Raw genomic sequence first — 27,741 nt, 5'->3', positions numbered from 1 at the left:
ACCTTTCTTCACTCCACGCATCTATTCAATCATGCAGTTCAATATCATCGCCATCGCCGTTTCGGCTCTTCTTGCTACGACTGTGGCAGCGGGCACACTTGGAACTCGTTCGGAGGCATCGACGTTATGTGGCAGTATGTTCATAGTATACGTGATGTTGCTACGAGATTGATATTGACCGGTGATAGAATCTGGTGAACATTGCCTGGGCAGCTTCGCCTGCTGCAACGGAAAGTGCAAGATCGATGATGGATATGTATGCGAGTAGTTCTTGTAAGTGTTCAAAATCTGGCCAATTCCGTCACTAGTTATCGAAGTTGACATGTTTTAGCTCGCCATTGAACCAGAATCCAGGATTCTAAATCCATCGCTGGGATACTTTTCAAGATGACCGATTGATTTGGAGGAATGAGGTCTCCTTTCTGTACTGGAATAAATTTCTTTGGCAATTTCTATGAATAAAACCTTGGAACTCAAAGGACGAACTATCCGATATTCTCCACCAAGCCACTACTTAGCATAGTTAAGCTGAAGCACAAGTGATAACGATGAAGACTAATTCCTGACTTTGCAACAAAAACGAGTGGATAGTTTAAGAGAGCTGGCTCATTTTAAACCCTCGCACTGAGTAGCGAAATTCTCGTCTGGCCAACCGCTTATAAAACTCAACCTCAGTATCAAGGAGCAAAAGTATATATAGTTGTGTATGATGCCATCCTCGAGAGGATTTTTACAGTAAAACGCATCCAGCCTTTGGGCATTAGAGTGGATTAGGTCGCCAATGGGCCGTTTGGCCGACTTCCACTTAATTTGTTTCCGGTTTGATGTCTTCCATCTCTCCATCTTTCTTGTTGGTAGTTAATCTTCGAGTAGGAGCACGGGGACTACCATGCCCTCTTGATGTAGCTCACTCAGTAACAACTACCATAACTCCCTAAGGATACCTTGGTGGAAGAACTTTAGTGAATGTCAGTGAGGAGTGAACGCGGGGCTGAGAGAGGTTGTGTTTCTAGGCTTCGATGTTGCATGTTGGACTTATTTTTAGCACGAAAACCGCTTGCATACACTTAGCCGTTAGCATGACGTCAATACTTCTTCCGTTTCATTTCATCCGAACTTCAATATTACTAACAGTGATTCTTAAAGATTCCTGTTAAAACACTGTAGAGAAGCAGTGAGAAGTGTCCAAAAGAAAGACATGAGCCTAGCAAAACTAGACGACCTCCCTGAGGATATCCTCGTCCTCATCTTTCCTCTCCTTGATGTGTCGGACTTCCTTGCACTATGCAGCGTGAACAAGTTCTTCCACGAGGCGTTTCTGAAGAACCCTGAGTTCTGGCGAGAGGTTACTACGAAGACCTTTCGAGTTCCTGTTCAGCCTCTTCTACGTGCAAATGGACCGCGATGGTACTGGCTGTATAAAAACCTCCGCACGCAAACAAAAGTCTATGAATGGGGGGGATCTGGTCCCGCGTTGAAACATTCATTGAACAAATCATGGCCTTCAAAATCTTTAACGTCAGCTAAGATAGGAAACATCGTTGATTTGCAATGCGGGTTGGTTTTATACCATCTCCCTCCTCAGTCTCAACCCGTATAGGCCACGCTAACTGTTAATTGAAGGGGCTGGTCATCTTCGTGCTTAACTTCGGACGGTGAGCTCTACCTCACTGGCCGCATAGACGGGCTACAGTATGATTATGCCGATCCAACTGGCTACAAACGCCTCTCTTTTGACGAGAGATACCCTGCAACCTCTGCAGATTCATACCAGAAATCAACAGCCATTAAGCAGTTCTCCTCCGGCAGACGTCACATCCTCGCGTTATCAGATGAGGGGATGATATGGAGCTGGTTTCACCGGGACCACAATGCCAGACTTGTTGAGCTTTCTTGCGCCAGAACGATTCTAAACTCGCAAGATCCTTCCACCCCAGGGACCATCACAAAAGTCGTTGCAGGATGGGATATAAATTCAGCCTTTATCACTGGAACAGGAATTGTTTATTGGAAGATCCACGGACCGCATTCTGGGCAAGCTGACCCTGTTCTATTAATGGTTACTGGTGAAATTGTACCAGGTACCGCTTTTCAACGCTCAAAATCCAACAGAAACCGGACGGAGGACGATGAGGATGCCGGATTGGGTGAGGTTGTTAATTATATAGTGCTCGAGGCACATATTGTTTTCATTACAGACCTGAATAAGGTGTATGCAATGGAAGCGGATAGTAGGCGTATGGTGGAATTGTCCAAGTTCAGCGCGCCAGGGAGAATATTACAGGATGTCCAGGGGGCTTTTCGCAATTTCGCCATCTTCACATCGACGGGAGAGGTTATGGTAGGGAACAACGACCTTATCCATGATGCGTTTAATCATGTCGATGACCCAGCCAATGCCTCATCTCCACAGCTTCCAGCAGGGTTACAACACAATGACGTGATATCTATTTCATTTGGCGATTATCACTATACTGCACTCCACGCCAATGGCAAGGTCTCTAGCTATGGAAGAGAGCCTCGAGGTTGTGGTGCACTTGGTCTAGGAAGTTACCAAGGAGGTATTCCTTTCCGAGGCCTTACTTTGGACGGCGAGAACCGTCGGTTTAGTGACGTGTACTATTTACCATATGCCGAAGATAAACGGCACAACGTCTGGTTTGAACCTGAGAAACAGAAATGGCTTAAACACTTGACTGATGAAGCTGCACCCAGAGATGGTAGTTCGGACTGGCTTACGCCGCTGACGGAGAATCGCCAGGGGCTTATGGAGGAATACAGTACTTGTGTGGAAAGGGCAGGGGATAACTGGGACAACTACCCAGACATTAAAGCTGAGGACCCAGATGGCCTAGGTGCATATTTCGCGCTCAGCGTCGCATCTGCCGGATGGCAAAATGTTGCTCTCGTGCTTGTGAACCAAGACCTGGCCGACAAGGTTAAACGGAAACACCTGATTAATGCTACGGGTAGTAATAGTAGTAAAGGTGAGTTGATATCGAGCAATACAACTTTAGCATTTTCAGGCCATGAACCAGAGCTGATAAATAAACAGATCGTCCAAAGTACAAATGGGAGCTTCAAACCTACCCTCCCTTACCAACTGATGACCATGGGAAGATCGATTTTAGCATGTATGACTTTGATACCTGGGTTTATGGCTTACCTCCACTTGAAGATGACAGCAAGGGCCGGCTTGCTATGAATCAATGAAGTTAACGAGAGCTGTCTATGCGTTTATACGGCTTTGCTCTTTGGAGTGCGAGCGTATGTTTGATACAGGTTTGGTTACTTAGATTTTCGCATATTCACCAATTGCTTCATAAATTCAATAAAGTGGTCGATAGAACGTTCAACGATACAATAAGGATGTCTGATCTTCTTGGTATATTGCTGATAAATGAGCACAAAGATTGATACTTAGTATAAAGGAATATAAAAATGGTAAATTTAGTTGAGGCTATGGCACCAGTCCAGAAAGAACCCAATAGCTAAACTCCAGAAAATGTCCATAACAATGACAGGGCATGAGCATGATAGATATAAACCCCAAAAAGGGTGTATAAAGGAGAAAATGCCACACTGGAACAAATGACATGCAGCCACCGTGGGTTGGAATATTTCCCAGAGAAAAGAATAAAAAATTCATCAAGACAGGTTGAGCCCCCGCTAAATCATCACAAAGCACGAAAAAATGACATAAAAGGAAACATAAGAAAAGAATGAGATGAAAAGAAAACTAACATAAAACGGCAATAGGTATCATGTAAATTTAAATATGAAGTAATAAGTACAAGGCTAATCTGACCGTGGAAATTGAAGCAATGAAGGAATGAATCGAGCCAAAGGAATGTTCGATGTAATGTCCGGTGTGTGAAAGGATAGTCAATATCCAAGGCAGACTTTGAGGCATTGTATGTAGAGAAGGAGAATGTATGTGCGGTCATAAGGTCGTGGGGATTCTCGTCGTAGTCTTAAAATAAAGAGTGATGGGAGAGTAAAGAGTGTGTGGTTGGGGAATCGAGAGTTGAACATCTGGGGCCTGGCGAATGGGGTATGATGGCCAGGCGTTTTCTATGAAGAGAGCGAGCTCTTCGTTAACCAAGAATTCAGCATTTCATCCAAGCGGGTAGACATTTCATTCAATGCTTTGCTTTCTTCCTTGAAGAGGCTTCCAACCAGTGGATGATCTGGGCCCGCAGCGGGTACGTTGGACTTGTCGTGTACGATGGTTAGGAGATCACGGATATCACTGCCATCATCCATGTAGGCGCGCAGTCCGCTGTCGTTCCAGGCAGGGGGGATACTCGTAGATGGTGATATGGATTGTTCTTGACTTCTGTCATCCTCGAGGGTAGGATCTTGAGAGAAGGCGGGGGAAGCTGTGGGAGAAGGTGAAACAGTGGGCTTGGGGGTATAATGGTCCTTGTCAGCGGATGTGTTGTGGTCCTCAAAGTTATCGTCAAAGGTAAATTCACGGTCTTGCTGAACTGGGTCTACATGCTGAGATATGAGAGTTGATTTCTTGGTTGAGTGCGCAGAATATGTTGAAGTTTGCGAGGAAGAATATTGGTGCTGTGATTGCTTTGCTGACGAGTGGCTGGGAAGATCTGTTGCGGATTCAGATAAGCCATGGGGCTCTTTGATGGGAGAAACACTGGTCTCGGACTTCTCTTGGATTGGTCTATCTTGCATGTTGGTGAGCGGTTTGAATACGTCTGGAGATCGTACTTGTGCATCCCGAGTAGGAGTGGATCGCTGCTGGGCCCGCTGCTGCTGCTGCTGTTGTAGTTGTTGCTGTTGTGATGATTGCTGGACAGGAGCCTGGAAGTTTTGTTTAGCTGCTGGTGGTGACTGGGGTGCGGCAGTCTCCTGTTTTGTGGCTGATCGCCCATGTTGTTCGTTCTTCGCACCGGAGGCCTGTTGTTCCCCGGGAGGCTGTTTTTGAAGCTTGCTTGGGGTCCTTTGCAAGGTATGTGGAGGTTTAGGTCCTTCTTTGGAATGATCATTCACAGTACTGGTTGGAGTAATCGATCGGGTAGACTCTTCAGAGACCTTTTCTTGGTCGTCATCATCGTCCGTGACCTTGGTCTTGCGGTCCCTCCTCTTAAATAGTCCGCTAAGCATCCCTGGTTTCTTGTCTTTGCGTTTCTTGTCATCTTTACTCTTGTCAAAGACTGACGCTTTCTCGTATGATTCAAAGCTTCCGCGGACTCTGCCGTCCTTGTCGGGTTGCTGTGTCGTAATTGAATCATCACGGAGAAGGTTGGGGGTGAGAGAGATTTTCTTCGTCTCGAGATTATCATCCTTGAAGAATGAGTCTGTATTGCGCACCACCCCGTTCCTAGATCGGCCGTGTGGAAGGTCTAGTTGGTCTGTTAGCGCATGCTCCACAATGCGAGAGGAGGCGCAAAAAAGTTGGAACTCACCTTTGCCAAAATCATCATTATCTTCCTCCATGCTTTCCTTGGGCTCGGATCGATCATCAATCGATGTGGCCAGCTCCTTCTGTTGCTGTTTCGGCCGTAGAGGCTGGACAGCCATGTCTTCATCTTTCCTCGAGACGTCTTCCTTTTGCTTGATCGTCTGCGCAGGCTTCTCATGTACCTCATCTTCATCCTCCTCTTCCTCGTCCTCCTCTTCTTCATCGTCATCTTCCAGGAAGTGCTCTTCTTCCTCTTCTGAGCCTGTTGAATAGTCAATTGGAACCTCTTCAGCTTCAAAGCAGAGCGGCTCGTTGAAGGTAACGGTTTTACCGTGTCTTCTGCGCATGGCTATTCTTAGGGGGTTCTTTGATTTCTCCGCATTGTCGCCTAGCATAGTGGCGGATAGCTGCAGGCATATGAATTAGCAGGAAGAAGACAACAGCAGCCAGGGGTTTAATACACATACATCAATATTACGGTGTTTATTGAGACGGGCCAGTCTTTCTGTGGGGGTTTCGATATGTTCAGCCGGCAGGTAGCCTATATAGTTGGGTCAAAATTGGCGTATATAGATATAGGAAGGGTTCGTATGGTAGATTACCTATGCTCCCGTCCTTGACAACACGAACCAGCCACCAATAGCTGTTGCTGTCATCAAGAAGAACCATGGTATCACCTTTCGTGGCATTCGCCTGGCCCTCCACGGTCGCGATGAAAGTATGCAAGGCATAGACGAATTCGAAATCAATGTCCTCTGCTCTGTATATCAGTATTCCCATGCTCAAAAATGGCGGTAAAAAAAAAAAAGGGTAGACGGATTACACACCATCGTCAATAGACGGAGAGCTCGATATCTTATCCATCATATCGTCGTCCAGGTCTTGATCGTCTTCATCAACCTCCACCTCATCCTCCGTAGAGCTTCCATTCCTCGACTCGTGAGACAGGTCACCGTTTCCTAGCCCATTGGGCTTATCACCATCCACATCGCCATGTTCCCGGTATACCTCAAGTCCGTCGCGGTGAGAATATATCTCAGAGTTCCCATCCGACTCCAACGGACCCTTTGCCATCTCATCCTGCTCCTCCTGCTCTACTCTACGAAGGGACTGGTCTTGGTGCGATCCATGGCGGCCGTCAGCGGAAAAGGATGTGCCTCCTTTCCTCGAGTGGTCCTGGGCAGAGGGCGACTGATGATTCTGCAGGTCAATGGTGTCTAAGGAGAGAGAGAAGGAAAAGAAGCAATATCCCGTCAGCAATCGGAAAAAAAAAAAAAAAAAAAAAAAAAAAAAAAAAAAAAAAAGGCGAAGCGCAGGTAAACGTTGTCAATGCAATCAAGCGCCGTGTATGTCTCACCTGCTCGGATCATCTGGGGTCTGGTCATGATGGCGGCTCTGTTTGCGGAGTTATCTATAATGGTGTCACTGGTAGAGGAGGGTAGCTAGGGCGACGGACGGGGAGACGGAGAGAAAGAGAGAGAGGATGAGGTCAGGCGTGCGTGCGCTCGACAACGATTCATGGAAATATTCCAAGATCCGGCCAGATACTTGTCCTATGTAGCACTATGAATCAAGTACTCCGCCTGACAATGTGTTAGGTGTGCCAGCTGCCTGAAACATCCGTCCGATATTATATTTCTCCAAGAGCCGGTCTTGTAAACCACCTGGTCTGAAATGAAAGGAGACAACCGTTTGAGAGGTGATTACTGCGACGGAATAGCGATCGTGGGAGCCGTGAAAAAGATAAAAAATAAAAGAACAGGAAAAAGGAGCGCAAGGAGAGAAGAAAGTCGCAGCATCAAGAAAACGATTGAGAAAGGACAAGAAACCTCAAACAGGAAGACCGAAAAGAAAAAACCCCCTTTCAAGATAGAAAAAAAAAAAAAACTGGACGAGAGAGAGTCAAGCGCCCCCCTCAACGGCGAATCATAGTTCGTCGTTTTATCTTTGAAACTTTTCTGCCCAATGAAAAATAAGGATGAAGAAGTCTAAAAAAAGAAACAAGCTCTTTCTTACATAAGCCGTCCGTGCAGGCCCGTATACGGGGTAGACAGCGGCCCGACGTAAGTCCGCCAACTGTGGCTACCTTAGATAAGCAGGCAGATCACATGAACTCACATGTTCGGCTGACGTCGGTGGCTTGAGGGCCAAGAACCGATTGAGTAATGCGAACCGACGGCGTTAGTCATAAAGAAGTCCTTGAAAAAGGCAAAGGCTTGGCAACTGATAAGCGCAAGGGTCCGCGTTATCTCTGCCCTACCCTAAACCTAAAGGGGTATTATCGTGGCTGGTCCGACCTCCCGGCTTCTTCCGAAACCTCCATTTTTGCCCTCGCCAAAGAGAAGAGGAAAAAAAAAGGAAAGAGAGCGAGGAGGGAGAACCCTGACCGGCGCGCCAGGCTTGCCTAACTGGGCCTATCTCCTGCGTCCTATTCCTCATCTCACCTTTTCTTCTCTTCTTCTTCTTCCTTTTTATACAAACAAGTCTGCCGCCTCTTCCCTTGGCTACTATTTCATACCCACTTCTCTTTTATTCTTCAACCTTTTCTTCTTCTTGACTAGTTCAACTGCCACTACTTCTACTCTTGGAGGAAGAAGAAAGAGATATCGCGTTTGTGATAATAGTTCACATCCTTCATATATGCCCCTTATATCTACTCAGCTGGACGTCAATCACGCCTACAAGGGACGCTATAGCTCGGAAGCAGCTGTCTGGACGGCAAGAGAAAAAAAAGACAACCGGCCTGGTCTTCGTCCTGATATACTTGCCCTCTCCCACAGTGGAAGGGTATGGCCCATGCTAAGGCGCTCGCGATCACAGAACTGAATATCGACGCTGATTTCACCACTTCATCTCCCGTTCTGGACCGCGAAGAGCATGGACCGATGTATCACCGTGGTGGAAGCAATGGCCTAACCCGTCGCCATCCCAGCGGCCATGCTTCCTCTTCCTCACCATCTTCTACCCCTTCATCTGCTGCCCCTTCTCCTGCTGCTGCTGCTGCTGCTCCTTCTGCTGCTAGGAAGGAAGAGTTGGAGCGGTCATGGACACCACACGTCCCGACTCCTCCCATCAGCGTGCCTTACCCAGAGGACAAGCTGCATGGCTCCTCTGCCGCCGATGAGGATATCGAGTATGACCATGATCGATACCAGAACCCCTCACCTCTAGATCACCACTTTGGGAGGAAGAGGCGGCCCTCCATCAGCTTCAACCCTCAGGTAACTCTTGAAACCGGTGACCAGGTTGGCCTGGAGGAACCCATCACGAATCTAGGGAGGAGAAGCCAGATTGGAGCCAGGCCTGCGTCCGGTCCTGGATCTTCGGAGCTCAAGCAGCTCTACGCCAACGCTGGCCCTGAACGTCTCGCTCAGCCAGAGCCCAGCAACAGCGGAAACGGCTATTACGCCCACGACCATCGACTCCATCATCACCATCAGGGTCGTCGTCGTAACGACAGTTCTGGTGATGAGTTTTCTCAGTGTCACTCTCCCAGGACCTCCCCCCTTTCAGAGGTGTTCTCCGCCGATTCTGACCTCCCACGGCCCACGTCCTTGACGTCACTCTCAACGGCGTCTCCCGTCTCAGACGAGCTGCGAACTCCGCCAGATTCACGCCAGGGAAGCCTTTCTTCTCCCTTTCTGTCCTCCCCAAACCTTCGCCGTCATGGCTCGATCGATAGTGAAGGGGACTCGTGGCCCAGTCTCACCCGTCACCTCTACGGAAGCCTCACCGAGAGCTACTCCTTTGGTCGACGGACGAACAGCCTACGACAGTCCATGCGATCTTACTCCCGCAGATCTCCCAACATGAGCGGTAAATCACCAGCCAGCGCCTTTCTCTCTACCATGAATGGTGAAGAAGCTCCTCCGAAGCCTGACGACGAAGGCCAGGTTATCGGGCAGGACTACGTTATCGGCAAACAGATTGGATTTGGAGGTTTTAGCACCGTCAAGGAAGCATTCAAAGTCACCGATGAAGGCAAGACCATACGACACGCAGTCAAGATTGTCAAAAAATACCTTTCGGGCAAAAGCGAGAGAGAAAATGACCAGGTGCAGGCTGAATTTGACCACGAAGTTCGCATCTGGCGATACCTAAACCACCCACACATACTATCACTGGATGCGGTCTACGAAACCGATTATGCTACGTTCTGCTTCACTAAGCTAACCGAAGGAGGCTCACTCTTCGACATGGTGAAGAAAAAGCGCCAAGATATCCCACTTTCCCACGCAAAACAATACTCTTACCAGCTGGCGTGTGCCCTCCGATATCTACACGAGGATGCCCGTGTCGTTCATCGAGACATCAAGCTGGAGAACTGCCTCTTGGAGCCAAATGGATCGGAAGACATCCCGCGCCTAATTCTCTGTGACTTCGGCATGGCTGAATGGATGACAACCGACACATGCAGCTCTCCCGACCCTTACGACAACGCTGCTGATCGACTTCCACCCAAACCTATTGGGCCTTCAGACACAAGCACCAGCATGGCTGGCAGTCTAGAGTACGCCTCCCCCGAGCTCCTGATGGCCAACGTCGGGGTGCTTGACCCGGTTGTCGATGTCTGGGCGTTTGGCGTCGTCGCCTACTCCCTTATCGTGGGCTCCAGGCCATTCCAGAGTTCTTTCCAGCCACGTATCCAGACCAATATCCTGGCTGGCAAATGGGACCGCAACGCCGTCTTGGCCACTACGGACGAATCTGAGAAGCACGACCGTGAGGACGCACTGGAGATGATCGAAGGCTGCCTTGAGATGGACCCCATGAAACGATGGACGATCTCCGACGTCCTTGCTTGCCGATGGTTTCATAGCTGCGCAGACACTGCGGAGCTTGCCACCCGTCTCAATGGATGGGGGTTCTCCTCTTGAAAAAAAGCATCATACCACTTCACCTGTTGTTCATTTGATGTGCGCTTGGTTCATTTCTCCACGTTTTGAAAGTTAAGCGTTCTTAGCTACCCTTTTTTCTTTTTTTTTTCCCTTAATATATCTCTTATCTTTTCTGTGTTTTTACGTTTTACGCTTGTTGATGGGATGGTGGGCTTATGTTTATGCTTGTTCCTGTCTTACGCTTCTCATGACTGATACCCTGTACCCTCTCCGTCTTTCGCATTCTCGGCTATCTCTCGTTTTTTTCGTTTTTCTTGCTTGGTCCTGTAATCGTTTGGCGGGAACACTTGATATGGCTGGCTCATTTTCTCGGATGTCATCGGTGCGTTTTTTTTTGTGCTGCTCAGCTCATGGCGTTAACGGCTCGTTTTTTTTTTTTTATTCCCTTATTACATGGGTGTTCTCTTCCTCAGGCGGCTTTGACAGGTGTGATGGCATGGCATGGCATGATACGGCGGCGGCGTGGCGTGGTTATGGTGGTTGTGTCTAACTTGCATAGTCCGCTTCTCTCCCTACCCTACCCTCTCCATATCCCTTCCCATCACAAAGCGGTTTCGGGCCCTTTTTCTCTACCTACACCATCAATCTTACACTCCTCTCCCCCATCTTTTTTTTCCCTTTGCTCCACGCTCTTGCATATTCTTGAATTATGCAACCTTGTTTCTCTCCTCTTCTTTTTTTTTTTACATCCTCCATCCTAATACAACCAAATATTTTTCAACTTTGACTACCTTTTCAGCGGGTGGAATGGCATCGCCTTGGCCTGTTACTATATCAAACGTCTGTGTGCCTTGTTTATAGTTCTACGCCTGCATACTCCTAGCCCCCTGTACCATTATTATAGTAATAGCAAAATAGTAAATTTAAACAGCCAAAGCTCTATACATAGCATGCTCACTCCCCCTTGCCAGTCGCCTGGTCTTCCCCCCGAACTGTATTGTAACTCCCGGGTGTTTATTAAATCCTTTATTTCCGCGAGAAAATCCCTTCCACGCATGGCCTATCATACTGTATGAGTTGTTCTTCTTCCTGTGGCGAAAAAGGGGAGGAAAGTAGTTAAGATGTAGCGAAATCCTGATATCGAGCTGGGCGATCCGTTGAAGGCCGTAGCCGTCCCGCCCCCTCACCACCATCACCTCTTTTGACCAGAAAGGATGTTACTGGCATGTCAGTATACTACATATGTATATACTTCTCCAGACGTGGGGGGAACGGGCTTCGGTGGACAAATCCGCGAACCAAAGCATAAAAACCTCTCTGGCCGTTTCATTGGCGGCGTTGTTATCTTTCCCCATAGCATCTATTCTATGATTGTGTTATGGAGTTAGCGAAATGTAACTAACTACATGCTCCGTACTCAAACTTGAATTGCGGAGTATAATCCTCCTTTTGCCGCAACCACCACAAGACAACAAGCATGTGTGTTATCTTCTTCCTTGCCTGGCTGTTGTCCTGCAGGTTAGACTTCATGTGTCCCCCGACCGGTTTCGATGGCTGCAAGTGTGAAGAGAGGACGGAAGTTGGTGTGCAGGTTCGGCACTTGTGTCTTGCTTTTTCTCCTTTGGCAGCGCCAGCTAGCAGCATGCAAGGTCGTAGCTAGACAAGGGCTCGAAATAAGCAAAGAGCAGCAAGCTGCTCGGCGTTGGCTTGGTTGCATTTGAAACTGATAGGATGTTTCTCTTAGGAATGATATTTAGGTAATAATGACGCGACGAATCGGAGCTGTGGTATTATTACTCTGTCTGCCATACCGGACACAACAGTTGAAAAAGTGATGGAGATGAGTAGTTCGAACATGATTACAACCCGTAGTTCTTTGTATCTGAATTATCTATAATATACAATTGATACATCTTACATGAAACCCCAAGTAATTCAGACATATATTCCCAAAAGAAGACGGCATAAGACGAGGAGGAGATGAAGTAAGTTGTTGCTTGGTGAGCAGCCGAAGAACTACCAGACCCTGTTCTCTGCAGACTTCTTCGTAGCTTTCTTCGCTTTCTGCTCCTTGGATGGCGGGGTGAAGAACAAGCTGGGGCTGTCTCCTTCCTTGACCAGGTAGCTCAGGTACCCCCGATGGGCTGGATCACGGTAATATTCGATATCCCTTCGGCTGGTTGGGTCAGGTAGGCGGTACTGGAATCCACTACCCTTCACGAGCGGCTTATCAACGCCCATCCCAATCTTCTGCATGAGCTCGGTGTCGACGTGAGAAATGTCCTCGCCCTTGGCTGCAGCCTCAGCAAGTTTCTCGGAAGTATCCTTCCACGCAAGAGAGACGTATGGATCTGTTTTCCCGCTGATAATCCTCTTTATGGCGTGTCTGGTGTAGTATCGAGTCGTGATGGAGCCGCCTGCTGCCTCGACTGCCTGGATGGCACTGGCAGAGGCACGCGAAACGATGATGGTGATGGGCTGCTTGAGGGCACCCTCTCCTCCACGTGAGAGGAGTTTGACTCCATCCTTTATTCCGTGGATACATCTAGACTTGACCAGTTCTCGGAGGGTGATGGGCTGTGAAGGATCAAGGCGGCCTTGATCGATCCAGTCTTGGATGCGGTCGAGGTTGACGGGAGATATTTTTAGGGCAAATCTAGCATCCGACGCAACATCGATTAGCATGCTGCATAAATAAAAATAGCATATTTTTTTTCATTTCTGCAAGCCCTGTTCAACTCACATGTTGTCAAATCCCCTCTCTCCATGGACAACCTCATCCGGCGTTTGTCCTCCATTGAAGTATGATTTCTTGGTTCCTCGCTGACCCTGACCTTTGTGACCACGACCACCCGTCTTTCCCTTGCCAGACGCAGGGCCAAGACCACGTCGGATTTTCTTGCTATAAGCTCCTGGATTGTCCGAGAGGGAGGCTAGAATAGACGCTGCCCGGGTCTGGGTATGGATAGACGGTAGGAGAAACAGGAACGAAGGGGAGACATGGGACTGAATTGAGGACGAAATCGATGAAACAGATTGCGACAAAAGTCGCAGCGGCAGTCTCGGAGGCATCTTCGGTCTGGTGGTTTATTTGTTGTTCGTCCTAATTTACAGCTCTCGACCTGGAAAAAAAAAGCCTTTGAAGATTTTTGTCCAGGCCGGAACCTCATATTAATCACGTGACTAAACGTTGCATGTACAAACTTCCGGAGCCATCAAAACCAAAAATACTAACGAGCAACCCAGAACCGAAGAAGCAAAGTGATACAACGTTGAACAATGACTGATATAATTATCAATATAATACTACTACTAATAATAATAATAGTCCGGACTGCATCCGGCTTCCCCGCAGGGTATTCCAAGAACCCAGCTGGCACGCTGACACGGTGCATAAGACCCTTATCAGTATCCCTCCAACGACACACACCACACCTGCATATAGTCTCACCCTCGCAGGCTTTGCCTCTTGACGGTTGTCTGAAAATATGCCTCAGGGATCACAATTTCCCGCCTTGGTAGATTGATTTTGAAGGATTATCCCGCATCCCGTGTTGATGTCGGATATTATCATCTCCCCATCAAGCATGACGTAGACATGCTACATACATGATGTCGATCAACAACTGCCTCGTGTTCTTCGGTCATGGTTCCTGGCATATTCCAAGTGCTTCAGACTGTATATTATCTGCTGGGTTTTATGGTATACGAAAAGGCGGGGGCTCATTGTAAAAGAAGGATAACCAGAGTAATTGATTGACACTGAGTGACGTAAACGGTATCTACTATACATGGTTAGTGTACATAGTAGGTCATTATTTCATCCAATATTGCTTTCGGCGTACGCAGGTCTTTGTAGTGGATTACTTAGTAATGAACAGATAATATTGACTGGTATATAATGCGTCTAATATCGACAGGTGAACATGAATTGAGTGAAAAAAATGGTACATAATGGGTAAAAGAACATGCATAAACTATGCCACAACGCAAGCGGTGTCAAAAACGCCAAAATAAGGATTCGTCAATAAAAATTATCACCATAGAAGGTGTGAATAAGATGTAGGCTGAAACAGGGGGCGGCAATCATCAACTACATGTTATATAGGACTCCAAGCGAAAAAAGGGGTGGATGAACGAAATAAACTATTAATGTAAATAAGAGTAGAAAGAGCTGAAGTCTGGTTTAGTAAGCGGAATGGCCACCGTGAGCAGAGCTTCGGTTGTGGTACATGCTGCCAGCATACTCGGAGTTGGTGTCGAGGTAAACGGTGGCCCTGCGCTCTTCTTCAGGTAATAGTTCTTTAACCTCCCAGTTGTTTTGCTTTAGACCAACCGAGAACTCAAGATCTTCTTTGGTAATAGAGTCCCAGTACTATTACAATCGTTTGTTAGCATATCTATATATCAAGAAATATTGTTTCAGCCATACCTTGTATATCATCATAACAGAGAGCAAGTTACAGAAAGTAACGAAAAATAGTCCATCCAGATAATGCTGAATGCCCTCGCAGACTACGTCACTGAACACGTATAAAATGACTTGTCCAGCAACGAAGAAGAAAACACCGAATGTGATATGCCCTAATGGCCAGCGATCCTCTAGAGTGTTGACGACAAGGATAATCTGCATGATCACATAGATGGCCAGGGACAAGGCATTCAAAACATAGAGAACAACAAACATGGCGACAGTATTCGTGGGCGAAAGACCTGCCCATCCCTGAAATGTCAAGAGGGAGACCGCCCCAGACACTAGGCCCATTCCCAATGAGGAGAATCGCAAAAGCCACACAGAGAGCGCAGTGCCATCTTCGTATAGTTGAAATCCCACAAAACCGTTGATCAACAGGCTGGTACACATTGCGGAAGTCAGTCCGTTCTGAACGGCAGCGAAATATGGCATAACCGGACTTCCTGGAGGTGTCACTCCGGTATCAAGCACGAGCGAGCAGACCGTGAGAGCCATATAGAGGTAAAAGAATGTTATTATTTCCTTTCGGCCTGTCAGACAAAATGCAAATGTCAGTTGTGCTCATGACAAAAAAAAAAAAAAAAAAAAAAAAAAAAGATGTCAGGTGTATTTACCGACTGCCGTAAACTTCGACCGGATATGGATAATCATAACTACTGCCATTCCTAGTGCCATAATATGTATTATCCCGGCCGCACCTTGGAAAATGATGGTATTGGCGACTTCAATGTTCCTCGCATAACAGTCTGGCAGTATCCCTCTTGTCCCTGCAAAGCCGGTCTTCGGTCCAACGAGCGAACACAGAGGCAGCGCCGCCTTCCGGCATATTGAATCAAAGTCTCCAAACCCCATGGCGCCCAAACTTGGTACACCAGCTGGGTAGGCAGTTTTGGAACGAACGAAGCGCGCGGTGGGGTACTGGGCTCTTTAAATAGGGGTCCCCAATGGGTCGTTAATGAAGCACCTGTATCTAGGAGAGGATTGACTAAAACGAGCGAATATTTCAAAAGGCCATGTATAGTTGGGAGTGGGCGTGGAGGTGGCAGGGAACAAGAAATCGATGTTTGATATTGAGGTGAGACCAATGTCTGGCAAGGCCTGGCCCAAAGTGGAAAAGTGAGGTTGGGCGTTTACTTTTTCCTATTTTAGTACTAGCGTTTGCCGCGTATTATGTAATATCTGCAGCCCAGGGCAACCTGAATATAAATTCCAACTCGTCGTATGAGGGGCCACTGTAATATTAACACTATAAAATCTCCGCGTATTCAAGAATAGAGTGTATACCTGGTATATTTAATAACGTTAGGCTGCAGCTGTATTCTAAAGACAATAGTAAAATATTGTCAAAGATTAATTGCTGGGCAAATTATCACGTGATGATAAGCTCAATATCTTTTTTTTAATCGTCGTCCGAGTGTGAAAGTAATATTTTACACCCATAAGCTGAAAAGACCTGTGGATATTTTTCATCATGAAGCTAGACGCAAAAGCGCTAAGATATCTTACTGGAGAAGATTTTCGAGTGCTTACCGGGGTAAAATGATGTTACCCACGCAGTTAAAAGACACTCGCTAATGGGGCCCATAGGTCGAAACTGGGAGCAGAAACCATGAGGTCGTTCCGACCCCGCTAATCGTTCGATTATCTGGGCTTCGAGGGGGCAGCGCAGTCCATAAGTCGATATCAAATCTTGCGAAATTAAATCTAATCGCTCGGGTGAAAAATGCGAAATGTAAACACATCTAGTTTCCGGCCCATGAAATATTTGTGACAGAGATACTGATATCGGGATTTTGTTAGATGATGGCTACCGGCTTACCTACGGAGGCCTCGATTACCTTGCCCTTCATACGTATCAGAAACAACAGGTGGTTTATTCGGTTGGAAACCAAATCGGAGTTGGGAAGGAATCTGATATTATAGCTGTTGCAGAAGCGTCTGGAACACAACGAATATTGAAAATCCACCGACTAGGCCGAATATCTTTCCGTTCGATTAAAAATAATAGGGACTATTTGCGACATCGAAGCTCTGCCTCATGGATGTACATGTCCCGACTGGCTGCAATGAAGGAATTTGCATTTATGAAAGCTCTGAAGGACCATGGATTTTCTGTCCCAGAGCCGATTTCCCAAAACCGACATACCATTGTTATGAGTATGATCGATGCTTTTCCCCTTCGTCAAATATCATCTGTCCCAAACCCTGCCGCGTTATATGCGGAACTAATCGACACAATCATGGAATTGGCAAAATTCGGTTTGATACATGGTGATTATAACGAATTTAACATCTTAATAAAGGAGGAGGAAATAGCGACCGAAGAAGAAGATCAAGAGAATAAGGACAAGAATGTGGAGAATGTTAAACTCACACCGGTTGTGATTGATTTCCCACAGATGGTCTCAGTTGATCACGCAAACGCTGAAATGTACTTCTACCGGGACGTCAACTGCATCAAACGCTACTTTCAACGGCGATTTGGATTTGTCAGTGACGAACCTGGACCTTTCTTCTCCGAGGCACGAAAACTTGTGGGAACCGAGGGAACTCCCCGGCTGGATGTTGCAGTTGAGGCCTCAGGCTTCTCGAAGAAGATGGCTAAAGAGCTGGAGGCATACATGCAAGAAGTTGGTGTGGACGGCGATGCTGGGGGTGCTGAGGACGAGAGTGAGGATGGGGACGATGACCACGATCTTGACGAGAATCAAGAAAATGACGGTGATGACTTCGATGGGTATGAGGAAGATAATGAACATGATGGTTCAAAGACAGCAGATGGAACCCCAGAGGCGAAATCACAAACATCGCGTCCTGATGCTGGTAAGATAGGGCTGGATGAGCTCACTATATCTGAACCTTCATGACAATTAGACAGTATTTGTTCCATTAGAGCATTGGACGAGATACGATATCATGACTATTTATATTCATGACATAACCTTGCATAAATAATAAAAACGAAGTTATCCAATGCTCTGTATTCGAATATATCATCCTCGCTGTTCGACATTTAGCTGGTAACTTTTAAGCTATCGGAATAAAGTTTAGTTACGGTGCGCGAGAGAGACCAAATGTGACTTTCCGACTTTGAATGTTCAACAAGCAAAAAAGCGCCTTCAAGATACCAAATCAATAACCATCTCCCCTAACTAGACACATTACTGCCCTCGAGGTCTGTGGGTGCTTTCTCACAATTTTCCAGCGTATATTCGGGGAATATATTGCACAATGGCGTCGAATATACCCAAAGCACTCCCTAAAAACCTCTACAAGCCGCTTCCGCTTGAACAACGGAAGCAAATATACCTGTTAGTCCACAAGGCGCAGCCCAGGTGTACTATCCAAAGCATTTGCGGCTTCTCGGACGTATTAATTCGAAATTTTTTACGCTGACTTATCTCAATTCATAACATAGGCCCGATTTCGTGCTTACCCTTATACGGACTCCGTTTCTACCACCTCGATATGCCTCTTTCTGGGTCCCTCTCACGTTCAACAAGCTCGATATGAAAGATTATATGAAACGAGTATACAATGTCGATGTTATCAAAGTACGAAGTTACGTTGAACAACAGAAGGTTACGCGCGAGCTTCCACGAGGAAGGCAAGGTGTTGGTCCTATGCGACGACTGATGGCAAAGAAAAAAATGACAATCGAAATGACTGAACCGTTTGTGTGGCCTCACGAGCCAGAAGACTTTTCACCGTAAGTTTATTACTATGGATACCAAGAGAGAAGCGAGTTATGGACGAAATTTCTAACTCCGATACTTAGATGGGAGAGGGACACATTTTACGAAGCCAAAAAGCTGCAGGAGGATTTCCAGGCCGCACATTCTGAAGACGCACCGATGAAGGCACCTGCACGGAAGCGAGAGTTGCTGGCAGAACAGGCAAAGCAGGTTCTGAATGGCGAAGAACAGTGGCAACCAACATGGCAAACACTAGGCCTCAATTCCCAGAGACCTATACTCAAGAGACAGGCACCTAAGTCAAAGGAGACACCAGTGGCATCGGAATCTGCACAGCCATCAGAAAGTTAAAATCCTGGACATTTTCATCATCTTGGGAATGTGAAGTTATGGGATTATAAAACAATTGCCGGAAGGACAAGGATGGAGGAACTCGAGCAAGAATATTTCGACCATGCACGCATTCCTAGTACTGCCATTCCGGTACAATGGAGGGATTTTCATTATTTCGATCAATTATAGAGCGTACATGGGCTGGATGATCGAATATCTGTATATTTAGACTCCTTTTCTACTGCTATGTATTATCACGTTTCACTTGTTTGCCTCTCCATTTTCAATGCCTGCTTTAAGCTATATGGGTTTTTACGGCACGTCGGGTAGATATTATTCTGATAATTCATATAATTGATTTCCAAAATGCATTGCTAAATATACAGCTGAGTGAAGAATAGAACGGGTGAGACGCTGAACGGATGAGGGTAAGAAGAGAAACGACCGAAATATGCTATATTCATCGCTGAATATGATGAAGTCCTGGCATCTGTGCTAACTCCATCCTTATACCACTATGTATTTATACCATATGCTCGTATCACTGGTGCAGGAAGGGGTTGAGAGCGTACCTAAATCAGAATGGTTGAGAATGAGCCTACAGCCGACTCTCGAAAACTGGGTGGCGCTGCTCTCCAGGCCAATGGCCGTCGGGCCAGATCTGTTTGATAGCATCCCATATGTGCCTAAATATTGAATTTATGTCAGTAACCAGTTCGAGGGATATTAGAGTGGGTTCAAACATACGTAACGTAAACAATGTTAAGCCCATCTTGAACCTCTTTAGGAACATCTCTCACATCCTTGATATTCTGTTGGGGCAACAGTACGGTCTTAACACCTGCTCGATGAGCACCAATCATCTTCTCCTTAATTCCTCCAACGGGCATTACACGTCCACGGAGGGAGACTTCACCAGTCATGGCAATCTCAGGTAGAACAGGCTTGCCAGCGAAAAGCGAGATCAGGGCGATGGTGTGGGCGAGGCCGGCAGATGGACCATCCTTAGGGATGGCTCCGGATGGGCAGTGGACATGCAGACTGCGGTGTTTCATTATATCTTCATTAGGATCCTGAGTCAATCCGAGCTCATATGAGTGAGCCTTAACCCATGTGAGGGCCACCTCAACTGATTCTTTAAGAACATCGCCTAGGGTGCCGGTGAGTTGAACGCTTCCACTTCCAGGCATGTCAGCCACTTCAATGAAAAGGATACTGCCCTGGCCACCGGAAGAGTATGCAACAAGACCAGTGACTATGCCTGGTCTTGCTAGCTTCTCAGCTATTTCTTCGTTAAACCGTTCGATGCCCAGTATCTCATCAAGGTCATCGACAGATACGTTAGGGACATACGAGTCAAGTCGAGAAGAATCTTTTGCATCTGCAAACTGAACAGCTTTAAAGCGGCATACAGCACCTATTTCTCGCTCAAGGTTGCGTACGCCTGACTCGCGAGTATAGGAAGTAATAATCTTGTCCATAACCTCATCCGTGATCTCAACTTGGCCCTCGGAGAGGCCGTTTGTTCGTATTTGTTTTGGAAGGAGGTGCTGCTTTGCAATATGCCTCTTCTCAACGGTAGTATAGCCGGATAGATATATCGTTTCCATGCGGTCAAGCAGCGGTGGGGGAATGGTCTCAAGGGAGTTCGCAGTGGCGATGAATAACACCCTACTCAAATCAATGGGGATATTGATATAATGGTCGCAGAAGGTGTGATTCTGTTCAGGGTCAAGGACTTCAAGCATGGCAGCCGATGGGTCTCCATGGAAGTTTGCGCCGCCAACTTTGTCAATTTCGTCAAGTAGTATAACTGGGTTTGCAACCCCAACCTTTTTAAGGCCATTGACAACGAGTCCAGGCATAGCGGCAACATATGTTCTGCGATGGCCACGGATTTCTGCCTCATCTCTGACACCACCAAGGGATATGCGATGAAATTTGCGGCCAAGTGATGTAGCGATTGATTTTGCCAAACTGGTTTTACCAGTGCCAGGAGGGCCAACCAAAAGCAGAATTGGTGATTTATCAACCACACGCTTTGACTTGAGAAGTTGTAGTTTTGTCTCGATGGCATCACGTTCCGCAATCGAAGAAGAATCGTCATCTTCAGTTGCGTTCTCCTTTGCCGTAAGGTCGTTTGAGAGTTCAGTTATCTGCGACTCAACATCGTTGTTCAAAGACTGCTTCAGTTTTAGGACAGCAAGATATTCCAAAAGGCGTTTCTTTATCTTCTCTAGCCCGTAATGGTCGTTGTCCAACTGCTTTCTAGCCCGAGTTAGCGTTTCTGGACCCAACTGGTCCTCGGTGGCCTTAGACCAGGGAATCTCCGCAATATTTTCCAGGTAGTTGCGGCATACTCCGTATTCAGCGTTTGCAGGGTTCATCTTGCGGAGTCTTTTTATTTCTCTATCCGCAACCTTCTGGGCCTCCGGACTGAGTTGAGCTTCCTGGAGCTTTTGCTGAAGCTCATCTATCTCATTCGGCTCTTTTTCTTCTCCATCTTCGCCGCTACCGTTCCCTCGCATACCAGGCATGTTCATCTGTATGCCCCGTTTAAGGTAGAGTTCTCGCTGGCGGGGGTCGAGCTGTTTAATATCAACTCCCATATTTGAGGGTATAGTGGTTGTGGTGAACGTGGTCACCTTTATGTTGTTTCTCATACCCTGAACTTCCTTTGTCAACAGCTCGATGACACGTTCGAGCCTGTCTTTTAACTCGATCGAAGCTAGAACCCGAAGTTTCTCTTCGAAACCAGCATCAATCAGATCAGCAATGACATCTGCCAACGCACCGGCTTGAGATATATCCCGTTTAGCGATGAATAGTTCAAACCGACGGGCAATCAGAGGAGACATGCTGGAGGAGGCCGAGAAAACGGAGGCAAGCCGTAAGACCGTTAGGAGTTCTCGAGAAAGCTGCTTAAGTTGCTGGAACAGCTCAGGAATTTCTGGATCGATGGCGTGAGGAACTGTTAAATGATAAAAATTTCAATTAGCAAGATAAGTCACAGAGATTCTTCCCTAGCGTGATAATGACACTACACCTACCGGGCTCATCGTACACCAGCACCTCTGCCTCGAAGAAGGGCTTTTCCTTCAAGATTTTCTGCACCGAAAACCGCTTTGCTCCTTCAACTAGTAAGAAAGGTTCTGCGTTCGCCCTCCCCTGAACTCCGACCACCTTTGCGATAGTCCCATACCGAAACAAGTCATTTACTCCAGCGGCTGCAGGGTTGATAGGTTCGTCGTCTATCGACCGAGCTCTTTCTTTGTCCCCGTCACTGAGCAACAGCTGGCCATCCTTGGACAAGAAAGGTGAGTTCAGGGGAATACACCCCACCAGGATCGGGGTGCTGTTCTGTCGTTGCTTTGCATGTTTGCTGAAGAGCGAAGTCAGGAGTGTCGGGATGTCTGGGCGATCTGAGAGCGGGATTCGCAGGTTGACGCTGGGCAAAAGTACCAAATCTCTTGCGAGTGGTATCAAGGGCACCTTCATCGTCCGCCTACCGTTGTTGGAGGTCATCTTCGGTCTACCGGTAGCCCGTAGAACTATAGGGCAAGGAGAATGACGGCCCCAGGGTCCTCTACCGCCACCAAGTCGGTATTCAAAGAAAATAATAGAGATGAGAAGAAACTTGTAGGATATCAAGTATATGGTCAGCTTAAGGTCAGTACAAAGCACACTGTTTATGCTTAAGGAGAATGTCCGCCTCGGCTGTATCTTTGCGTCTCTTGATGGTTGATAAACCGTCTTCTCCTTGCTTCTTCTTTCGAGATGCCGAGGTTAACTGCCAAGCCCTTTATCACGTGATATATCTGCTGAGTCATCTTGATGTCACATGCCACGAAAGAAGACAAAAAGTTGTTGGAAGTTTTTTCTTCTTTTCTCATGTTCACTAGTTAGAAAAGTGGCTTGTACAGATTTACTTCTTAAATAAATAACTTAAGGCGTTGTCTTTGGATGAAGAAAATAAAAAATGATCTGAGCAATGCATGCATGGCGCTAGTTGATGGTGTTCTAATGTCTGGGCTTTAGTTTATGCATGATGGGGCCAAAAACCTTGGGCGAGAACCAGCAAAAAATTATCTTCTACCACATAGGTTATCTTGAAGCTCATCTTTTAACACGTCTTGACTGGAATGGCAGTATATTGTATTTCTGGCAGCGTCATTCATTGATACTAGCAGCTTCATCCTAGAGACGCGAGACTTCGTATTCAACAGTTGTTTTTTCGCTCGCTCTTTAACCCCGCTGTCACAATATCAGATAAGATGGACTCCCCACGCAAGACGTTCACCATCGGAACGCGCAAATCAAACTTGGCTGTGCTGCAGACAGAGATTGTCCGGAATGCCTTGGTGGCGAGATGGCCGGATTGTGAATTCAACGTTCATACTCGCGATGCTGCAGGCGACTTGAACAAGATTACCCCGCTTCGCGAGTTCACATCGAAGAATCTATGGACAGAGGAGCTCGAGGAGATGCTGCTAGCAAAGCAGCTAGATCTTGTAGTGCACTCTTTAAAAGGTGAGAGGCCGGTGGTTTATATTAAAGAAGGGGGGGGAAAAGTCACTTACACGTCTCAATGCGGAAAAAGATGTCCCCACGCAGATTCCTGAGACCTGCACGCTGAGCGCTATTATAAAGCGTGAAGACCCGCGAGACGCTCTAGTTGTCAAAAAGGGTCAGCCAAATATGACCCTTGCGGAACTGCCTGCAGGTTCGGTGATCGGAACGTCCTCTGTACGTCGTACAGCACAGCTCGGCCGCCATTACCCACACTTGAAGGTGATTGATGTGCGAGGTAACATCGACACCCGTTTGGCTAAATTAGATGCGGAAGACGGCCCGTTTACGTGCATCATACTTGCAGCCGCAGGCTTGTTGAGGACGGGACACGGATATCGCATTTCACAATATCTAGACTCCAAAAATGGCCAGATGCTTCATGCTGTGGGCCAGGGGGCGCTTGGGGTTGAAATCCGGGCCGGCGATGCCAGAATGATTGAGATGCTGCGTGAGATTGGGGATCAGAAGACAACATTTGCCTGTTTGGCTGAGAGGAACTTACTGCGGACGCTTGAGGGAGGCTGCAGTGCCCCCCTTGGCGTAGAGACAGAATGGGTCCAGGATACGGATGGGAAGGAGATGCTGAGGCTGCGATGCATCGTCACCAGTATAGATGGAAAGGAAGCGGTCGAAACTGAAAAGGACGGTGACGTCCAGACACCAGAGCAGGCCGAAGCGTTTGGCAAGGCTGTTGCTGATGAGATGGTCGGGAAGGGAGCAGGAAAGATCCTGGAGGTCATCCAGCAGAAGAAGAAAGCATGGTAATAATTGCTTATGCTGGATTATCTTTCCCTTCTTCTTCCTCTTCGTTCTCCCCTTTTAATGAGACCATGACTCGGGGCAGGCTAAGTCCGAGAGTAGCACTGCATATACTATATAACTATTAATTGCGCCTGTCTTGCTGCTCTCTTGATTTAGATCAACCACCCTTCTTTTGTTAGCCCCGTATAACGTGCATCCGATAGCGTAGTTGAAAAGAAAAAACAACGAACAAGCTGTCCCACTGGACGGGCCAGTACACTCAACCCTCTGGATATGTATGTATATGGCTCATGCAGGCGCTAACTAACTACAACCCGTCCAAGGGCCTGGCCTAGAACGAAGAAAAAAAAAACATCCCAACCCCGGAATGCACGCTGGTATCGCATTTCCATCTTCCCGTAGCGTTCTTCCTTCCCTCCTTGCCCCGCCATGTTTAAATAAAAAGAGGCTCCCGGTGTCAAACTTGGTTTATTCTTTTCCTTTTCTCTTTTTTTCTCTTCTAAACATACTATAATTAATAGTAATATATATAATTATATACATCTATACATACCTCCCCACCCTACCCTCGACTTGCAGTGGCAAGTCTACCCTCCTTCTACCAGCCATGTCATATCGGTACTGGCGGCGGGAAAGCAAGCCTGAGAAGGTCACGCCTAATGACTATCCGCGGATATATCTCTTTGGCGACTCGCTGACCGAAAGAGGATTCTATGCACAAGACACTGGATTTGGATGGCAGCTGCAGAAATACTATGATGATAGAGTGGAGGTTGTTAACGAAGGTAGGCATTCAGGCAACATCCCAGCCAAGCTTTTTCTTTTTCTTTTGTGACAAGGTATTTTACATTGAACATAGAATTGACTTGATAACAGGGTACTCGGGGTATGTCGACTTTTTCTTTCTCTCTTCATGACAGCTCTAAGTGTATACATCATGAAGCACATGATCTCACTAGAATAGACAAACAACGAGGTCGTTACGAAGACAGTTTAGTGAATACCTAATGGGAGCTATCAAATCAAGAGGACCACCAGCACCTCTTTTCATTACCATATTTCTGGGAGCCAACGACGCCTGCCTGTCGATGAACGGCCCCATGGTCCCACTTCAAGAGTATGAAGACCATATCCGCCATTATTTAACCACCATCCTAGACGACCCTGCCACCAAGGACACCAGAGTTATTTTAATTTCTCCGCCCCCTGTCAACGTTCCCGTCCCGGTGGGGGAGCCTCTTCTGGATAACCCCGATGCCGCTATTATTTTGCGTAGCGTGGCATCCCAAGGACGAGGACACAGAACATGGGAATCCAAACGAACGTTTGCGAAGAAGATAGTCGAGATTGGTAAAGAATATGAAGCCAAAAGTGGCAGGGTAGCCGTCTTGGATCTTTGGTATTCGATCACAAAGTCTGTCTGTAGGATAGAGGGGACGACTCAGGACGATGCGTTCTATCACCTAGACATCGACGAGATGCTTCCGGGTTCAGGGATGCCCGGTGCAAAACCGTTTGAAAATGGGTATTTCACTGATGGACTCCACTTAGGGGATAAGGTCAGTATATCAGAGCTGAGCGTTTCTTTCGTCTTTTTCGTCGAATAGAGGCTAACCTGGCACTCAGGCATATCAAATTCTGGGCCGTGAGTTGCTCGACCTTGCATTGACAAAGTGGCCGGAGCTAAAAAGGGAGAACTTCCCCCGCCGGGTATGTTCCTATCCAAGTCTTGTGCCAGAAAGTGTCGCTAATATGTGACCCAGGATTGAAGTAAACTCTCCAGCAAAATATCGTGATGTGACATTGTCTAGCCTCGGTTCAAAGTATTGCCAGAACCTCTGGGATTTTCCTCTGTAAACTCATCCCAGGCTCTTGCCTTGAGAGTCTCCTCATCAGCCTTTTCAAAATCATCCTCGTCAATTTCCTTTGGAATACCCGATTTTTCACCGCCGCCTTCAATAATACCCCCCCTTCTCCTCTCTTCTTCTAAGTATTCGTCGATGCTCATCGTTGGGAGATTGTGGCCTGGCCGGAACACGCCTCTCTTGATATCCGTTCTCCGGCTAGTAAGGGTAAATGGTTGAAGTGGCTTCCCATCTGGGCTTAATAGGACTCCACTATATCGGCCAAGACCCATCTGCGAGCCAACTATGTCAAGACGGTCAGAGTATCCCATCTCCTTTCCATTTGATAACCCTGGCTTGCGCTCGTCTGCTCTTTGGACGGGGGGTAGCGATGGAGCTACTTTAAGCATGGAGAGTTCCTGCGACAACATATCCAACGACTGGAAAGTCTGATGTGTATAGAAGTCGATTTCTGCGAGATATACCTGCCGTACTATGTCTTCGTCATTGTGCCCCGAATCCTTGTTTTGTGAAAGGTACTACAATTTCTCCATCAGCGAACTCCGCAGCCTGTTTAAGCAATACCTAGATAGCTAAACAAACCTCTAATTTCTGCTTCAGTTCCTTTTCTTCCTTGAATCTGGTTATCTTCACTTGCCTGCGAGCCGATACATCATTTGTGGGGGTAAGGCTGAACGAGTCTGGTTGTTCAAGGTACTGCTCATAGAGCTTCTTATTTGAAGGTGAGAGAAGCCCATATTGCTCAAGTGCCTCTAAATATCTTTCATATTCGTCACGCGTCTGCTGGAGCGTTTTAAGCCTGTCTACACCGTAAGATCGTTGAAGCAATTCGGCCAGAAGATAAGGGACTGTCAAAAACCTAGACCAGACCATTAGCGTTATCTTATGCCTCGTAGCGTGTGAAGTAAGGTCCCTACTGTAAATCTCCGGTAGTCACATCCTCCACTGATTCATTAGGACTGAACAATGATAGCTGTTGGATGAGTTTCTGGCATTGCTCGAAGGCAGATATAGAATTGCTGAGCTGCTCTCGAAACGCGGGGCTGTTTGTGTCTGCCACGGTTTCCAGAGCTTTCTTTTGTGCCTTTGCGGAGGCAAAGCAGGACTGAAGATTTGGGGATAGACTGCTCATTTTGAGTCCTGGTGGCTCAAATAGCTCTTAAAATTAAGCAAGTCCGCGGATTTTGGTTCTTGATGAGCTATCGAAATAACTTAACAATCGCGATTCAGTTTCTCACTCTTTCTGGATAATGTGTCACGTGATATAAGTTTGACCTCAAACTCTAGTTGGATAAAGTTATTATTTTAATTCGACGATTCTTAACTTCAAATATTGAATAATATTGATAACTGACCCTTTTCCTATAAATCAAATATACCATTGCCTGGACACCTTGCTAGTGGCATTTACTTGTCATTGGAACCTGCAGCTTTGATCCTAAAGTAGCTAGGAAGTACTTCTTTATAGACATGTACTGCAAAAACTAACAACTACATACCCCCTCATCCTTTGTCATCAACAGACATCCATGGCTGTTGTATGAACCTCAGTTCAGACCCATTTACGGTTGATGCAGCATAACATATATCATGGAGCTAATAGCACAATGAATAAAACGCACTGTCTAGATTCTTTGTATACGCTTAGTGGCTGTGGTTAACTGAAGGAAACCTCACTATCTATTGACTTAGGGTATGAGAGTGACAACAAACACATAAATTGCCCTAGAATGTGACAGTTCCTTTCACTTTTCTGGCCTTCACTATTAACTTTGTT

At 46.8% G+C, this 27,741-nt stretch overlaps 12 protein-coding genes across 12 annotated transcripts; 6 read left to right on the top strand and 6 right to left on the bottom strand.

Annotated features, from left to right (window-relative positions):
- Positions 1 to 1,198: 1,198 nt before the first annotated feature.
- MCYG_05190 (conserved hypothetical protein) lies at positions 1,199 to 3,213 on the top strand (the record flags this gene model as incomplete). Its single annotated transcript, XM_002845275.1, has 3 exons — positions 1,199 to 1,557; positions 1,624 to 2,987; positions 3,056 to 3,213. The coding sequence occupies 3 exons, from the start codon at positions 1,199 to 1,201 to the stop codon at positions 3,211 to 3,213; spliced, it is 1,881 nt and encodes a 626-aa protein (XP_002845321.1).
- An 861-nt stretch (positions 3,214 to 4,074) lies between these two features.
- MCYG_05189 (SH3-homology domain-containing protein) lies at positions 4,075 to 6,810 on the bottom strand (the record flags this gene model as incomplete). The annotated part of the gene is made up of 6 exons (XM_002845274.1): positions 4,075 to 5,375; positions 5,430 to 5,832; positions 5,893 to 5,966; positions 6,028 to 6,180; positions 6,253 to 6,540; positions 6,783 to 6,810. 6 exons carry the CDS (start codon positions 6,808 to 6,810, stop codon positions 4,075 to 4,077), a joined length of 2,247 nt encoding a protein of 748 aa, XP_002845320.1.
- A 1,404-nt stretch (positions 6,811 to 8,214) lies between these two features.
- On the top strand, positions 8,215 to 10,302 carry MCYG_05188 (serine/threonine-protein kinase DCLK1; the record flags this gene model as incomplete). The annotated part of the gene is made up of 2 exons (XM_002845273.1): positions 8,215 to 8,502; positions 8,647 to 10,302. The coding sequence occupies 2 exons, from the start codon at positions 8,215 to 8,217 to the stop codon at positions 10,300 to 10,302; spliced, it is 1,944 nt and encodes a 647-aa protein (XP_002845319.1).
- Positions 10,303 to 11,186: 884 nt separating this feature from the next.
- Positions 11,187 to 11,907, bottom strand: MCYG_05187 (uncharacterized protein; the record flags this gene model as incomplete). The annotated part of the gene is made up of 3 exons (XM_002845272.1): positions 11,187 to 11,323; positions 11,516 to 11,628; positions 11,681 to 11,907. 3 exons carry the CDS (start codon positions 11,905 to 11,907, stop codon positions 11,187 to 11,189), a joined length of 477 nt encoding a protein of 158 aa, XP_002845318.1.
- Positions 11,908 to 12,279: 372 nt separating this feature from the next.
- On the bottom strand, positions 12,280 to 13,335 carry MCYG_05186 (mitochondrial 54S ribosomal protein YmL10/YmL18; the record flags this gene model as incomplete). The annotated part of the gene is made up of 2 exons (XM_002845271.1): positions 12,280 to 12,919; positions 13,007 to 13,335. 2 exons carry the CDS (start codon positions 13,333 to 13,335, stop codon positions 12,280 to 12,282), a joined length of 969 nt encoding a protein of 322 aa, XP_002845317.1.
- A 1,114-nt stretch (positions 13,336 to 14,449) lies between these two features.
- MCYG_05185 (chitin synthase export chaperone) lies at positions 14,450 to 15,589 on the bottom strand (the record flags this gene model as incomplete). Its single annotated transcript, XM_002845270.1, has 3 exons — positions 14,450 to 14,638; positions 14,696 to 15,267; positions 15,352 to 15,589. 3 exons carry the CDS (start codon positions 15,587 to 15,589, stop codon positions 14,450 to 14,452), a joined length of 999 nt encoding a protein of 332 aa, XP_002845316.1.
- Positions 15,590 to 16,208: 619 nt separating this feature from the next.
- On the top strand, positions 16,209 to 17,604 carry MCYG_05184 (serine/threonine-protein kinase RIO2; the record flags this gene model as incomplete). The annotated part of the gene is made up of 3 exons (XM_002845269.1): positions 16,209 to 16,271; positions 16,325 to 16,469; positions 16,538 to 17,604. 3 exons carry the CDS (start codon positions 16,209 to 16,211, stop codon positions 17,602 to 17,604), a joined length of 1,275 nt encoding a protein of 424 aa, XP_002845315.1.
- A 364-nt stretch (positions 17,605 to 17,968) lies between these two features.
- MCYG_05183 (mitochondrial 54S ribosomal protein YmL41) lies at positions 17,969 to 18,783 on the top strand (the record flags this gene model as incomplete). Its single annotated transcript, XM_002845268.1, has 3 exons — positions 17,969 to 18,048; positions 18,156 to 18,446; positions 18,516 to 18,783. 3 exons carry the CDS (start codon positions 17,969 to 17,971, stop codon positions 18,781 to 18,783), a joined length of 639 nt encoding a protein of 212 aa, XP_002845314.1.
- Positions 18,784 to 19,363: 580 nt separating this feature from the next.
- Positions 19,364 to 22,290, bottom strand: MCYG_05182 (ATP-dependent protease La 2; the record flags this gene model as incomplete). Its single annotated transcript, XM_002845267.1, has 3 exons — positions 19,364 to 19,451; positions 19,513 to 21,736; positions 21,816 to 22,290. The coding sequence occupies 3 exons, from the start codon at positions 22,288 to 22,290 to the stop codon at positions 19,364 to 19,366; spliced, it is 2,787 nt and encodes a 928-aa protein (XP_002845313.1).
- A 749-nt stretch (positions 22,291 to 23,039) lies between these two features.
- Positions 23,040 to 24,102, top strand: MCYG_05181 (porphobilinogen deaminase; the record flags this gene model as incomplete). The annotated part of the gene is made up of 2 exons (XM_002845266.1): positions 23,040 to 23,295; positions 23,366 to 24,102. 2 exons carry the CDS (start codon positions 23,040 to 23,042, stop codon positions 24,100 to 24,102), a joined length of 993 nt encoding a protein of 330 aa, XP_002845312.1.
- A 1,004-nt stretch (positions 24,103 to 25,106) lies between these two features.
- MCYG_05180 (conserved hypothetical protein) lies at positions 25,107 to 25,857 on the top strand (the record flags this gene model as incomplete). Its single annotated transcript, XM_002845265.1, has 2 exons — positions 25,107 to 25,658; positions 25,726 to 25,857. The coding sequence occupies 2 exons, from the start codon at positions 25,107 to 25,109 to the stop codon at positions 25,855 to 25,857; spliced, it is 684 nt and encodes a 227-aa protein (XP_002845311.1).
- Positions 25,858 to 25,906: 49 nt separating this feature from the next.
- Positions 25,907 to 27,096, bottom strand: MCYG_05179 (TapA protein; the record flags this gene model as incomplete). The annotated part of the gene is made up of 3 exons (XM_002845264.1): positions 25,907 to 26,482; positions 26,547 to 26,823; positions 26,882 to 27,096. The coding sequence occupies 3 exons, from the start codon at positions 27,094 to 27,096 to the stop codon at positions 25,907 to 25,909; spliced, it is 1,068 nt and encodes a 355-aa protein (XP_002845310.1).
- Positions 27,097 to 27,741: the final 645 nt, after the last annotated feature.

Source organism: Microsporum canis, genomic scaffold (assembly GCF_000151145.1).
Source record: "Microsporum canis CBS 113480 supercont1.5 genomic scaffold, whole genome shotgun sequence".
Taxonomy (NCBI): Eukaryota; Fungi; Ascomycota; class Eurotiomycetes; order Onygenales; family Arthrodermataceae; genus Microsporum; species Microsporum canis.
The sequence above is the reverse complement of the archived record's forward strand: the minus strand, read 5'-3'. Positions and strand labels throughout refer to the sequence as shown.